Below are 14,457 nucleotides of genomic sequence, written 5' to 3'. Positions count from 1 at the left end.
AACATGACGTCCATTCCATCAACTGACGCCGAGTGGGCGACGTTAATTTCCCAGGTGCGGGAGCAGTTACCGGCGAGACCAACATCGCAGCCGACGATCCCACTGAGCATCGCGGGGATGATTGACCACACACTCTTGACCGTGGGCGTCGATCCGGAAAGAATCGACACGCTATGCGACGAAGCCAAAGAACATGAGTTCGCATCCGTCTGCGTCAGACTGGACCACGTCGCTCGCGCCGCCGCAAGACTCAAGGATGCTCCTAAGACAGTCGTGGCCTGCGTGGTGGGGTTTCCCGAGGGCACACACGAGACCGCCGAGAAAGTGCGGGAGACCAAGGAGGCCGTGGCAAACGGCGCTAAAGAGCTGGACATGGTTATCAATTACCCGCTGCTGAAAGAGGGCAAATACACATCGACCTACGAGGATGTCTTGGCCGTGCGGAAGGCTGCTCCTAGCCCGATTATTCTCAAGGCGATCGTGGAAACTTCCCAGCTCGACAAGGACGAACTCGTCGCCGCCACCGTTATCTGCTGCATGGCTGAAGTCGACTTCGTCAAGACCAGCACCGGACTCAAGGGCAGTGGTGCTACTGTCGACAATGTCACCACTATGCGTCTTATTGTTGACCGTTGTGGAACCAAGAAGACCAAGGTTAAAGCGAGCGGAGGTATCCGCTCTGCTATCGACTGTTTGAAGTTAATCAAGGCCGGCGCCCACCGTATCGGCACCAGCGGCGGAGTTTCAATTGTGAAAGAGGTGGATGAGGGCGAATTACTGGAGCAAGGAGCTGGTCATATAGTGGCTTAATGTTTCCAAGGCCATGTCCTATGAATTTTGTCTCGAATGTCGTCAGTTCAAAAATGGAAAAGTGGACCCTAATGGGGCTTAAAATATCAACAATGCAAAACATGATAGTCTTGGATGTTATACTACCCAAGCAATTATGCTGATCTGATCGCCCATTCTGCTTTAAGCCGCTGAAGCCATTCTTCAACCGGAAGAACATGCTCTCCAACTTTTACATTGCCCGCGCCGATCTTCTCGCGCTCGGTTGCATCATACGATGGAACATGCAGCATCTCATGGTTCTTTCCACAAATTCCAGGGGCTAAGGTTCCTTCTCGGAGCCTTTTCAAGCAACCTTCATCAAACTCAACATAGTCGCAGTCTCTACACACGTATATATTGTCTGCGAAATACCACCTGGTTCCACAACGCCCATCACATCTGTCATTCATTGGGCCTTGAAGCCCAGCTGGTTTGCCATCTGTTTCTGAAGAATTATCCTCGGTCTCCACGGTCTCCATGTCGTCGAGTGGAGCAATCAAAGACCATGCGGCGAGGGCGTCGGCATCCTGACCTGCAAACATCAGATGCATTGCCAACCCATGATAGCCCTGCCAGTCATTGAGCGGATCTTCGTCTGAAAGAAGGTCAAGGTAAACCTTGAAGGGAGCCCGCAAAGTCTCCTTGGCCTTCTGCTCGTCGCCCTGCAGCGCATACCACCGGGAAATGAGCCGCATTGGGTACGTCTCCTCGTATGCCTCTTCGCTATAATTGTTCTTTCTTAAAGACGCCATCTGCTCGAGATGCCCCAGATACTGCGCGGCAGTAGCCGGATCACGTCGAGCTTCCTGGAAACAGACAATCGCCAATTTATTGCGAACCGTCGATTTCACAATTGGAAGATACGATGGACTGGGCTCATCCATCTGCAGAATAAGTACCCATTGGTCGATGGCAAACTCCCTGTGCTCTGCGATGTTGGTGGTGTTGTTATAGCATAGAAGCGCAACTCTGTGCATGAGTAGGGCCTGGCAGACCCTGCCAAACTCCTCCTCGGCGACATCGCCAGCCTGTTTGCCTTCGGTGTATCGCTTCCTTGCAGCATTGATCGCTATATTGTAGCTTTCGAGAATGATTTCAAAACTTTCGGTATTGTAAGCTAGCGCAAAGAGAGCTTCATGGTAGTTCTCGTTGTCGTAGTGAGCGTGGAACGCTTCCGTGCGATGATCTCGTCCCGTTGTTTTATCCATCGAGTCCTTGCGCGATTGTAGGAACTCAAGCAGACCTTGATAGTCCTTGTTCTCGTGGAAGAACATCATCAACGAAAGCGCCACTTCATAGTCATCTGGCCGGTCCTGAAGAAGGCTCTTGTAAATTGCGCACGTTTGATCGGTATTACCAGCCTCCTTGTTCCATTCGGCGAGATCGCGCGAGATCGAAGAGAGCTCTTCTTTAGCGTTATCAGCGTCTGCTATTTCGCCGGACTCAATTGACTTCGCCGTCGCCTCCAAAGTTTTGATTGCCATCTTGTACTCTTTCTGGGAGGCATAGCAGCCCGCTAGCCCCCATTGCGAGAGCCAGTTGTCACTCTGGAGTGAGGACGCGAGCTTGAATTGTTCAATGGCCTCGGGGTATCTGCCAAGCTCTCGGAGCGTGCGTGCCAGGTTACGAGTCTCTTCATAGCCCAATCTATCCAATCCAATCTGGCGCTGTACCCATTGCGCAGCTTCGAAAATCCGACTGGTTTCAACGTCCTCCATCTCTGAATCGATATTGAATCGATTGATGCTAGAATTCTTTCGGCTCTCAATCTATGAACCAGTCAGCCCTCGAGTACTTTGTTCTTGATGGCAGCTGTGCCGGTCGTACCTTTGTGAGATACCCGTGTATCGCAGCGAAAACGTAAATAATGCCATTTGTGCCTTCCTGTAACCACCTGCGCCCCAAGAACCGAGCGATGTGTTCGAGAAGATCTGCATCAGGCTCGGACTTGGAACTCAGACTTCTCACCCACTTGCTTTGATCCCTCGAAAGATTCTTCGTGATGGCAGAGTCTTGGAGCCATCTCAATATGACGTCGGTATATTCATCGTCGAAGATCCACATTGCCCGAAGCCAGGAGTTTTCCGTGGTCCACCACTGGCCAATAGTAGCTTCGTCTGCAAAGAGTTGCACCAACGGAGGACCGAGTGCCCTTTTGTGTTGTGGTTGTGTCAGAGAGGGATCGGCATCCATAAGATGGCCAGCGAAGCAGGCGATAGCATAATCGAGCAACGGAGCTGAATCTGGCGATTTGCTAGAGCAGATGATCTCTAAGCAATCTGCCACGATTCTCAGATCCGCTGTTTCAATATCCACTCCAACGCGAGCAGTCTTCCCTTTGAGTTTCCGCTGGAAGAAATCATCAAACTCGAATTTGCTGAATAATTTCGGGTCGCAAACAGACTCCAGAACTCGCCGGACAACCCTTACCTCAACCTCATTGATATCGCCAGTAAGATTCAAGTTTTGGGCATCTTCGGAGTCGCCTGATTTCAACTCCGTTCGTAAAAATTCCTCGATGGAGTCAGAAACTAGCACCACCTGTGACGTTGGCGGGATGACTTTGGTGACGGGATGTGGTTCACCCAGGATGCGAAGCAGCGAGGAGTAATGGTTCGTGATCTTCTCCGCTAGTGGTCGAAGAGAAGACTCTCGAGTCTTAAGAAAAATAACTGCCTCCAGCTCCTGCAGGCTGAGGGTGCGTTTGGCAAACACGACCCAGGTGAGGAGAGTGTTCAGGTCGGAGATGTCATCGTCAGTGAGTGTTTCATTCAGGAGATCCATCTTTCTCACGATCGTGTCAGATCGGTTTCCTCCTGATCGAGACAAGATGTTTCGAATCTCGCCAGGCCGCTGTTTTCCACTGATCTCATGCAAGATCAGACCAAGGTTGACGAAATCACCATGTGTTTCGGTCATGAGGGCTTGAAGGATCTCCTGCCGCAGATGAAGAACTTGATTCGATGTACCATTGAGAATGTCCATTTTGTTCATGCGGTCGGTGATGAACCTTCGCAAGTCATCACTGTTCTTGGAAGCCATATCTATCACGGAGAAATCTTCTCCAATTTGTCTTTTAATGTTCCTCATTGTTTCGTCCCGCCCCGACAGTAGGATCCGGAGTTTGAAGCGAGGCCAGGTTTCAGACACAGTCTGTAACTTTGTCAGAAGCTGGATGAGTCCTTTGAAATGAGCCTTGTCCATTTTGTCAATGCCGTCGAACAGGAGGAAGAAAGTCGAGTCGCTCTTGTAGGACTTCGCAAATAGAAGCTCCCACAGGCTTTGTATCTGATTCACACCAGATAGCTGAACAGAGCTCAAATCTTTGCGATAAACAATATCTGTATTGGCAACCTGCCATGCAAGGACTTTCAGAGCTTTCGTCAGAGATGCATCATCCAGCCCCTGTTCAAACATGTAGTAGGCAGTGGAAGTGCACATCAGATCCTCCGTATCCTGGGGATCTATTTCTTGCAAATCCTTAGCGATGGCCGCGAAAAGGAAAGACTTGCCATATCCTTCGGCTCCAGAGATTCCAAGTATGGACAATGCTGAATCCCGATTTGAGGCCCAGGCAGTGTACAATGAATCAGTTCGAAGCCAACCCCCACTGTCTTCGACCTGCTCATTCAGAATGCGTCTGTAGGCTGTCTGAACAATCTTGTAGCTCTCGCTTGGAGTGTCAAGATTGGAATCGATATTTTTCAAAATCTTTTTCGACGCGCTATCCCCCTCTCTTTTCTTCTCGAAATTGATGAGACTATCCACAGAGGCACTGATCCTCCTAGTCCCATCTCGGTTCTCAATGATCATCATCTCGCTTATCTTTTGCGACTCGAATCCCAGCGTTCCTCGCATTTGAGACTCACGCTCAACAAGGTTAGCCAGGCGACTTAGCTCGCCGCTAACGCCTTCGTCGCCGTCGAAGGCAAAGACCTTGAGCGCGGTGAAGATTTTGTGACCCTTGAGAACTTTGATGGAAAGTGCACAGATGTCGACAAAGCATACCAATTCCTCGTTAATGATCTTCCGAAGGGAGATGTCGACTGCGTCTGGAGGCAGACGCATGTAAATCTTACAGCGCTCCAGCACATCCGAAATGCGCCGGAATAGCTCTGCCAGACTGCTAAAGATGCGCTTGTACTTAGCTCCGGTGCTAATAAGATACGAGATCGCATTGAAACACAGGCTACTGGGGGCAAAAACCTATGATTTAGTGATTAGCAGAAGTAGCGCCGGCTTCATTTTGGAAGAACACCCACCATGCTCGTACCCTGCGCGGCTATGCCCCCCAGGACCGTGATAAAGGTCAGTGTTTTGCCAATCATGTCTTTTGCGACCCTATATTTGTTGTTTCGCTCATCGTCCTCATCTTGCTTTGTCTGAATTTGGTCAAGCACCTCGTCAACAGTATATTTTGGCGTTATAGTGAGATCGACTTTGGTTGTCTGTGCGAATGACCCACACGCCTGGTCCCACGCCTCTTGCAAGTTATAGTCCTCTTTAATCTCAGTAGCAGACATCGGGTAATGGGCCAATATTTATTGTTAGCTATTGAAGTGAAGCCGCTATTGCCTCTGCGTGGTGCTGAAAACGCTTCTTCAAAGGCAAGCTGACCACTGAACGAATTGGGGGATCAAATCAAAACACAGAGAGTTCGGCGCCATGGCTGTATTTATAACTCTCAATTGTAGGGGGCTGGAAACATGCCCAACCGAAAAGCGGCTAAGTTCAGCCGCTCGAAATGAGGGGGGTTTTAAGCCAATGGGAGTAAGCCACAGCCCGTTCACTCGGTCATAGTCGCCATCTTCCAACCAGGAAATACACAGGAAGACATTGAGAATATAAAGGCTCTGAAGGTCCTGTGCCACCGGTGTTGTATTTTGCACCAGCGAAAGGAAAACGATCCCAGTCACTGTCTTCGGGATCAAAAGGTTCGAAGTCTGTCGCAAACTTCTGTCGCGATCGCTGGATTGGAAGCCAAGCTTCGGCCGCGCTCTGAACTATTTTCATAATTTTAGGGCAGAGCACAACCATAGCAGAGAAGTAACGCGTGGTCGTACGTTGCAGCGCGTCACTATAAAAACGGCGTCGATAAGTTGCATATTGAGCAACCATCGAGGCTCAAGGTGCAGATAGGTGCAGAAAAAGCCCTAGAACCCTAAACGTTAAGAGAAAGCAGACCTAAATCGGCAATGGCGGGGCGAATGAGGAGCGCGCGTGGCGGAAGGGCTCCAACGTAGAAAAGCGGGTCTGATCAGCGGTCGCGCACGGACAACACGTTGATTAGTTCCCTTCCTCTCACTACGTTCGTTTCACGGCATTAAAAACTTGTTCCAGGTTCGTATGGTAAGAAGGACAAAAGAATAAAACTGTAGAGTGATGTACTGTTACATGGCCAAAAATAACCACCCAACCCACCATGGCGTCGTTCGTTCACACTCCTCTCAACCTAGCAACTGCAGTCACCCAAACCACTTACAAAATGGCAAGAAACATCGATGCCTGGCAGCGTAGTATGATTGTTTATATGATATACAGCAAAAACAGACCTACTACATCGCAAATGGCAAGGATGGCGCAGTGTAGTGAGCGCTCTATCACTAACATACGCAAGAACTTGCGGTTATTCGGTAGTGCCAGATCTCCCCCAGTCGCGGTCGGTCGAAAATAGAGTATCGCCACAATCATGCTTGATGGCCTCTGCGACCACCTCGCCGAAAAGCCTGGCCTATATGTCGTAGAGATGGCTATCTTCCTATAGGACGATCCCTTTCGATTCAGTGCTCGGTCAATTTAATCCAAAATATCCCGAAATTTGTGCAGGCCACCTCCATGACACGCCTCTTTATCGGGGCGACACTTCTTCCGTTTACCAGCAGCCTGTCTAGCTTTGCCAAAACATGTGTCATCGCATATAATGACAGAATGGGGCTTGTTATGCACTTGACAGCTGAAACAGCCCTTGGGGTGGGCTTCTTCAACCTGCCTGCGCTCATAATTGCCAGCATTTGCATCGGCCATCGCATGTTGCTCGAATTTGATATCTTCTTGGAAGTGTCCCTATTTATCACGGTTTTCATAACGGCCATATCAGTGAGCGAGGGGTTCTTTGACTATTTGAAAGGCGCTATGAATTTGGCCTTGTATGGTCCACCATCTTACCCCTAGATGATGTGAAATTAATAGCTGACTAACTTGAGTCTAGATATCTCATTATTTCACTAGGCCTGTATTTGTACCATCCAAATACTTCCTCCGTATAACTCGGACCAGGGTTTACAACAAACAACAATATCTGCGATAGTTTCACGGAACAGCAGGCCACTGATAAAAATTTTCTGCCGTGTTCTCACAATGGCGGGGGCAAACTAGAGATAGACCCTCTCAACACGGTTGAAGTCCTGTACCCTGAACCCCATAGCGGCCACAAACACGGCAATCTACATCTGGTTTAAAGAGAATTGATCGTGGCTTCTACTGTAAACGCAATCGATCATGTAAATAATAAAAACATAATCAGTACTTATTTAATCAGTTAATAAGCCAACAGTCTAAACGAAACTATTGCAGACCAAAGCCAATAATGTATGCAATACGCCACCTCAATCCACAGAATTCAATTACGTCAATGAATCCCCTGTGGAGCCAGCCACAATTGGAATAACGAAGAAATAGTTGCCATGTATTCCGTGGTGGGGTCAAGTCGCTCGTTTGATTTTCATCGCACTGGCCCATACGTTTATGTCACGTAGGAAGCGACGAGCAGTCCCAATCTGGATCCCTCGCTGAACGAAGAAGCCAGAGTCCGGGTCCTCGAGGATCAGTTCAAGATCTAAATGATGTTCCAAAGTGAATTGACAAATTTTCCGGAAATCAGCTTTGTACGCCTCCTCGGTGGCGCGTGATTCTAGCCAGGTTGACCCATGCATATCCACAAGTAGGAACGTTACTATTTTTCAATCTTCCTATTGCTTCCTATTACTTCCTATTGCCTCTTGCTGCTTCTTATTGCCTCTTGCTGCTTCTTATTGCCTCTTGCTGCTTCTTATTGCCTCTTGCTGCTTCTTATTGCCTCTTGCTGCTTCTTATTGCCTCTTGCTGCTTCTTATTGCCTCTTGCTGCTTCTTATTGCCTCTTGCTGCTTCTTATTGCCTCCCTGCAGAGACCGACGTCGGCGGTGCCCCAAAAGCCAACTTCACCGACCTCCACGCAAGCCGAAGAACATAAACACTGAGTGTGCCAAAGTTAACCCAAACAAGAACCGCGAAATAAACCAGAACCTTAGGTGGAATTCGCTTAAAGATCTCAATCGGGTCAACACCCGCCCTCTCCTTGAACTCATTGATCTCCGCCAGAGCAGTGCCGTCAACATCCGAATCACTTGGATTCTCCGTCCACTCGATCTTGTCGTTGTAGATAGCCGTTGCAATAGCCCCGCCGAATATAGTCATGAAAAACATCAACATGGCTTTGTGAACTAGTTCATACAGCCAAGTGCCGCAGAAGAGGAGCATTGCAAGTGCCTCACCGCGCGAGCGGCGGGGTGCGGTCAGTAGGTGTGCAATGGATTCATTTTGTGCCGGTTGCAAAAATACAATTAGGCGGCAGACCAGGTATGTGAGAAGACTGAGGGAGGCGATGGGTTCCACCAGGCTGCGGTTGGTGTTGAGGATGTCGAGAGCCGTGAAGCCTAGAGTGGTTATCGCCCACAGTGTCAGAAGAGTCACGGAAATGGCCGTGTAGAGCCGAGTCCCCAGAGAAGATGTTTTAGATGCCATTTTGAAGCCAGCTTTTTGTACAGTGGGTGCTTTGTTTTTTGAGGATGGAAAAATTTGGCGCTTCGAGAGTCTTTTCTAGGCCCCAGTTTGAGCCACCTGTCTACTTCTTGCGCTAGGCGCTATTTAACGTATTTCACTACCCACGCGGCCACCGCAGAACTCCACAGTAAATGCTGTTTTTTACGACCTTATCTCAACAATTATCGCTCTATTTTATTCTAATATAAGTAAACTGGTATTGATAAACATCCTTTATAGTTGATATTAATTTCATGCTGATCAAAAGGTCGTATACTCACAATACCATAAATTACGTTGTAATTTAGCTAAATAAACCAGAAATATGTATACTCCGCTACCAAAATTTCCTAGACTCCATTTAAGTACTATGTTTACTGTATAGAAAATGGTCTTAGAGTTTGCTATCTATGGGAGCCCCGATTGTTGAGATATAAAATTGCAAAAAAAGGCATTGAATATGGTGTTCTGTGGTGGCCGGGTGGGTAGTGAATTACGTTAACTAACTATTTAACGTATACGATGGATCGAAATCAGTTTCACCAGTTTTTTCACATACATTCTTTCTTGAGCCGTAATTAAAACACGATAATCCATATTTGATTAAGCATCTTTCAAGACGCCGAAATGTATTGAAAGAAAGAGTCACATGACAGTTTTGCCCGAAATTTACTTGAAATACTCATACAACGCTACCATGCCCCTCATCACTTCGGTATTGAGTGCTTTCCACCGAGCATAGCCTTAACATGCTACTAGCTTGCTGATGAAACCGAGTTCTGATTTTCCCCAGCCTCATTCTGACCAAAATATTGAATGGCATACGCGTGCTAGACTCAATCAATCCCTTTATTTCCGCACGCAGCTGAGAGGTGAACGATGGACGGAATTAGTGACACTGCCTCTATCATCGCTGTCGCTAAGCTAGCTGCTTCAATCATTAAATACATGAAGGCAGTCGTCGATGCGCCAGTTCAAAAGCGAAGACTACTCATTGCGATTATTCAGACGCGAGGCTTACTATTGACCCTACACGAACTCACGAATGAAGTCGAAGATGAAGATTGGTCATCCACAATCCAGAGCTTGTCTTCACATGATGGGCCACTGTCCACGTTTTGGCAGCTGCTTGAGGACCTGGCGAGAAAACTCGGTATCACACGTTCCGGTTCTCAAATATCAATTGCTCTTCATCGACTGCGGTGGCCATTCGATCAAGCCGGCCTCCAAGAAATGATTGCATCGCTTGAAAAGCTCAAATCAAATTTTCTCTTGGCTTTGGCAAATGACCACATTCGGCTTTCCATGGAAATTCGAAATGAAGTTCGCAATGTTCAAACCCAGTTGACTGAGGCTACTATCAATAGTCGGAGACAAATGATCAGGTCTCTTTCTAGGGAACAAGTGCTTATTGTGAAGTCTTTGTCCTTGACAAGCCTCTCTCACGAGCTGGATGGAGAAAAAGTGATGGAATTGAGAGCCAGCACTGAGTGGTTTTTATCACACGATGACTTCAAACAATGGCACACTGTGAACCCTATACAACAAACCTTGGTTCTTACTGGCAGTCCTGGATCAGGAAAATCATCGTTATGCGAGGTTGTTCTTTTTTTCTTAGATTTTGGCACCAGCTGGAAAACGTCTGCATCGCATCCTTTTTCTTCGATCTCTCGGGGCAGGAAGAGCTTAGCGAGTCATTCGTGCTGTCCAGTATCGTCCAGAAGATTCTCTCGGAGCGTCCATATCTCATCGAGCATCTTACTGCTCTGAGAGTCACCGGTGGACCGCTATCCGTGGCGAACAGTATTAAGCTAATCAGTCTGGCCCGGTGCGACCTCGACCAGCTTTACATAATTCTCGATGAATTTGATGCATATGCTCGGACCGGCTTACGCGTTTTAAAGACCCTCCTTTCAATCAAGCCGCCTATAAATATTTTGATTGCCACGCGAGAAACAAGATTTCTCTCCGAGGCCCTTCAAGACTATCTTGTTGTTCGCTGCGAAGACGCTAGACCTTCCCGTGTCTATCTGGACAGTATAAAGGCAATGCTCGAGCAAGAGCCTCGCATATTAGCACATCTTGACCACGACCCTGAGAAAATTGCGGAGATTGCGATACACCTTGTTGAACGAAGCAAGGGACTGTAAGTTCTTCTGAAGACGTTTTGATTTTGTTTTATATGATATGATACTATCTGGCTCCTTTTTTTGCAGAATTAAGTTCCCGGTAGCTAATGATCTATAGTTACATATGGATAACGCAGATGGTGAAGCTTCTTGCCCGTGCCAGGAATAGGACGCAGTTCCAAAGTGCACTGAAGAATGACTTCCCGATCTTGATTGAGACCTACAATTTGATGCTTCGTGATCTCACGGAACAGCCACCTGAACTCGTCAAACTAGCCACAAAGACCCTGAAGATAATACTGGATGCCGGTGAACCAGTGGATGCCACTCAGCTAATGAGTGATCTGGCCCCGGAAATAGCAGCATCTATGCCGCAACGTGACACGAATCTTACAACAGGTGGGATAATCGAAGCCATCGAGTCGAGTTGCAAGGGATTTATCTCATCTTCTGGCCAGCTGAGCACATACGGGATACATTTGCGTTTTATCCATCAGACCACAAAGGAGTTTCTGGAAGATAAATACGCAAATGAATCGCTTGCCGCATGATCGGACCGCATAAAACGATTTTTTCGAGTGCATATTCGGGAAAAAATCTAAGAGAATAAAATAGGGAAATTGTTTTCAATCCATTTTGTCTTATTCTTGATTTTCCACTCATTGACATACCGAATGAAGCTTGGGGGAAGCCCGTCGTCTGGTCTGCTTTCTCACTCGCAGAGTTGAAGCAGCCTGGGGATTCCTGCAAGGGAGAGGATAAGGGCTCTTCCAGGAGGGGTCTGATCCCATATTCTGAGGGTGGCGTGTGACAAAAGCATCCTGGTGTGGGGGATACTGCGAATCCTGACTCGAGGGATAGAGATCGTGAGCCCGAGGATGTCTATCATTGCAATACGAGGCGTTGTTCATCATACCCAGTATCCTAGTGAGTTAGAATGTCAGCACATTGTAATCGTCTAGGTCCAGTGTGTGGCACAATCCAATGTGCCCAGAATTTTGTAGGGCTTAAGAAACGTGTTTGTATGCGTGCGTCCTTTCCTCCCCAATAGTTTCTAATTCTGTGGGGTGAGGGTGCTCGACTGAAGGTGGGGATGCAAAGTGGCCAGAAATTCGAAACTCATCCCCAGCCTGCTGGTTTTTTTGTAAAAGGGTGGTTCTGGACAGGGTATAGCCCATCCAACCATGATACGATAGTTATTTCTGTGCTTAGAAATCATATTCGGTCTCGCGGAGACTGCCCCAGCCAGTTCATTGCAATCAGTCTGATGGAGCCGTCACACCTCTTTTAGAAGCACGCTTTTAAATGCGATATTTACAATAATGTCGGAATAAAGATAGAAATGAGGGGAAAATCAACGTCCATATGTTAGCAGCCGTCAGATCCCGGTCGAGCTCCTAGTTTGTGTTTGGGGGGGGCGCAATTGTCGATTGTTCATCGCTTCCCGGTTATATGGTCTAATACTCACTTCGATGACGAGTGCATAGCGCCTATCACGGAGGTCCAACGGCTACGACGTAGACATACGAGAACAAAAGATCTCTGACTGGATGCGTTACCTGAGACACAGAACTGGAAGGCACAACTAAACAAAAAGGTACTATCAAGTTCGAACCGATGCCGAGTCCTTCGAAGATGGCTCCTAGGGCAAATTGTATCTGGCAAAATGGGCGAGGGGTCGCAACGGAGCATATGAAAGATGCCTCACCCCCTCTCGAAAGATCCAAGATCTTCAATCACCAAGAAATCCCGCGGAGACGGTGGATCGGAAGGAAGAAGCCTTCCGTCCCAGTCTCCGAGCTATGAAGTCTCAGGACTGTGGCTATTTTTATGACGATTAAGAAACGAAATCAAAATCTCCGCGATCTTGTCCGGTTGATCCTCCGGTGAAAAATGTCCACAATGCTCAATCACTTCCAATTCAGACCCTGGAATAGCTTTGTTGAGGTTATGGCCCCAGGCTACAACTTGCCATGCATCGTCAGCGCCCCAGACAATTTTCACAGGCAAGACGCTCAGCTCATGTAGTTGATGGGCAATTTCCATCGTATGTTTGGGATCGTAATGTCGCACCTGGTGCTGGAACAGGCTGCTCTGGCCAATAGGTCCAGAGATATATTCCAGAAAGGCGTCAAGGTTGCCATCAGCAAACTTTTGTTTATCATATACCGCAGAAAGTAGCCAGTCTTTGAAGTGCGATCGATGTTCATCGTTCTTTGTCTTTATAAGGGTTTCCAGTCCGTTCTTCATCTGCTCTTTTGTTCTTTTTGAAGGGTAGCTGTCGAAGCTCACTACGTCGATCAATGACAAGGAGCGTAGCCGATGGGGAAAGAAAACACCAAATCTCTGCGCAATTCCGCCTCCAATGTCGTGAGCAATCAGATGAAAAGTTTCAAGTTTCCAGTGATCGAGAAGTGCCTCCAGGATAGGTACTTGTCCAGAGATGGAGGTGTCAATTTCTGGATCCCATGGACGCTCTGAAAGACCATATCCAAGCAGATCGTAGACATGGACTTTGTACCCGGAACCTGTAAGATGAGGTAACACTTTGCGCCAGATCAAGGACGAAGACGGAGTCCCGTGTAAAAGAACGACGGGCTGCCCAGAGCCATGAACACCGTAGGCGATACGGTATCCTTTGATAATCACGTTGTTTTCAACGAGAGGCTGCATTATTGTGGATTTTATCGGCCAAATAGTTTCAAACTCTAATTTGTGACGAAACTTTCGAAAAGTTCGAGAAAAATAGAGAGACTGCGCGTGTCTTATTCACTCACTTATAATCCTGGATAACCCGCAGTCGAGTGAACACTAGAGCACAAGAGGAAAGTGAATCCTGATGATGCCACGACGTACCATGTTGATTTCAAATCAAGAACGATGGGATCTGGTGAGCGGAGAGAAATCTATTGGTAGAGAACTCTATTAGTAAATCTCAGATTAGTAAATCTCGTCACACTTTTCCCGTTTTAAACTATAGTATGAGTTACGACATCAGCAGACCAAATCCTTCAAAAGGGTCTTAAAGCTTTGCATCGCATCGCGACGTCTGTGCCTGCATTTTGTCGGCGACCGCCCTTCACCTCTGACCGAAAGTGCGCTGGCGCCTCTGTCCACCAAGTGGATCGCCGATTGAAGCAGCATGAGCTTGAAGTCTCGCCGGGGCCTCGGACAGGCTTGGAATTCGTGGACCTACCATGGGCCTCCTATACACCCTCCGGTACGGTTTCCAGCGCAGCCTATTCAGCGAGCGGTAGCACCAGTGCGACGGCGTTTACCAACAAGTGGAAAATGCAGAGAGACAGGGGAGTGGGCAAATGCGTATCCGATTGGATAATTTACTTGATATAACTAAAGGCATCTGGTTCAAAGAAGCAGTCAAAAACATAGAGGGTGGGTAGGCGCGCAGCTCTATTCCTTGCGCCACTCGCTTACCGATTACGTCAGTTATAGCCACGAGGTCCTTTTTACCACGGACCAGAACAAATCAAAATAGGCAGTCAACTCGGCGTCAGCGATAAGGGAGGTACAGGAAGGTACAGGAACTCTCTCGTTGCCTAAAATAATTTCAGATAGCCCCACACCATTCATAGGGTCTTATTTTGCAACGGGACGTTATCCCGATTACTCAGCGGAAGCAAAACCCCTTAAGTAAAGTTTTAGATTTTCACAAGCCCATATCTAGCCTCGGTACGTTA

At 47.8% G+C, this 14,457-nt stretch overlaps 5 protein-coding genes across 5 annotated transcripts; 2 read left to right on the top strand and 3 right to left on the bottom strand.

Annotated features, from left to right (window-relative positions):
• Window positions 1-3: 3 nt before the first annotated feature.
• N7498_007194 (2-deoxyribose-5-phosphate aldolase) lies at window positions 4-810 on the top strand (the record flags this gene model as incomplete). Its single annotated transcript, XM_058454256.1, has 1 exon — window positions 4-810. One exon carries the CDS (start codon window positions 4-6, stop codon window positions 808-810), a length of 807 nt encoding a protein of 268 aa, XP_058306505.1.
• Window positions 811-944: 134 nt separating this feature from the next.
• Window positions 945-5,354, bottom strand: N7498_007193 (uncharacterized protein; the record flags this gene model as incomplete). Its single annotated transcript, XM_058454255.1, has 3 exons — window positions 945-2,600; window positions 2,659-5,037; window positions 5,094-5,354. The coding sequence occupies 3 exons, from the start codon at window positions 5,352-5,354 to the stop codon at window positions 945-947; spliced, it is 4,296 nt and encodes a 1,431-aa protein (XP_058306504.1).
• Window positions 5,355-7,979: 2,625 nt separating this feature from the next.
• Window positions 7,980-8,612, bottom strand: N7498_007192 (uncharacterized protein; the record flags this gene model as incomplete). Its single annotated transcript, XM_058454254.1, has 1 exon — window positions 7,980-8,612. The coding sequence occupies one exon, from the start codon at window positions 8,610-8,612 to the stop codon at window positions 7,980-7,982; it is 633 nt and encodes a 210-aa protein (XP_058306503.1).
• Window positions 8,613-9,509: 897 nt separating this feature from the next.
• Window positions 9,510-11,310, top strand: N7498_007191 (ATP-binding protein; the record flags this gene model as incomplete). Its single annotated transcript, XM_058454253.1, has 3 exons — window positions 9,510-10,219; window positions 10,249-10,776; window positions 10,878-11,310. 3 exons carry the CDS (start codon window positions 9,510-9,512, stop codon window positions 11,308-11,310), a joined length of 1,671 nt encoding a protein of 556 aa, XP_058306502.1.
• Window positions 11,311-12,559: 1,249 nt separating this feature from the next.
• On the bottom strand, window positions 12,560-13,432 carry N7498_007190 (alpha/beta fold hydrolase; the record flags this gene model as incomplete). The annotated part of the gene is made up of 1 exon (XM_058454252.1): window positions 12,560-13,432. The coding sequence occupies one exon, from the start codon at window positions 13,430-13,432 to the stop codon at window positions 12,560-12,562; it is 873 nt and encodes a 290-aa protein (XP_058306501.1).
• Window positions 13,433-14,457: the final 1,025 nt, after the last annotated feature.

The sequence above is a fragment of the Penicillium cinerascens genome, assembly GCF_028974065.1.
Source record: "Penicillium cinerascens strain IBT 15544 chromosome Unknown contig_9_segment0_segment0, whole genome shotgun sequence".
NCBI classification, from domain to species: Eukaryota; Fungi; Ascomycota; class Eurotiomycetes; order Eurotiales; family Aspergillaceae; genus Penicillium; species Penicillium cinerascens.
Note: the sequence above shows the minus strand (reverse complement) of the source record. Positions and strands in the feature narration are given on the sequence as shown.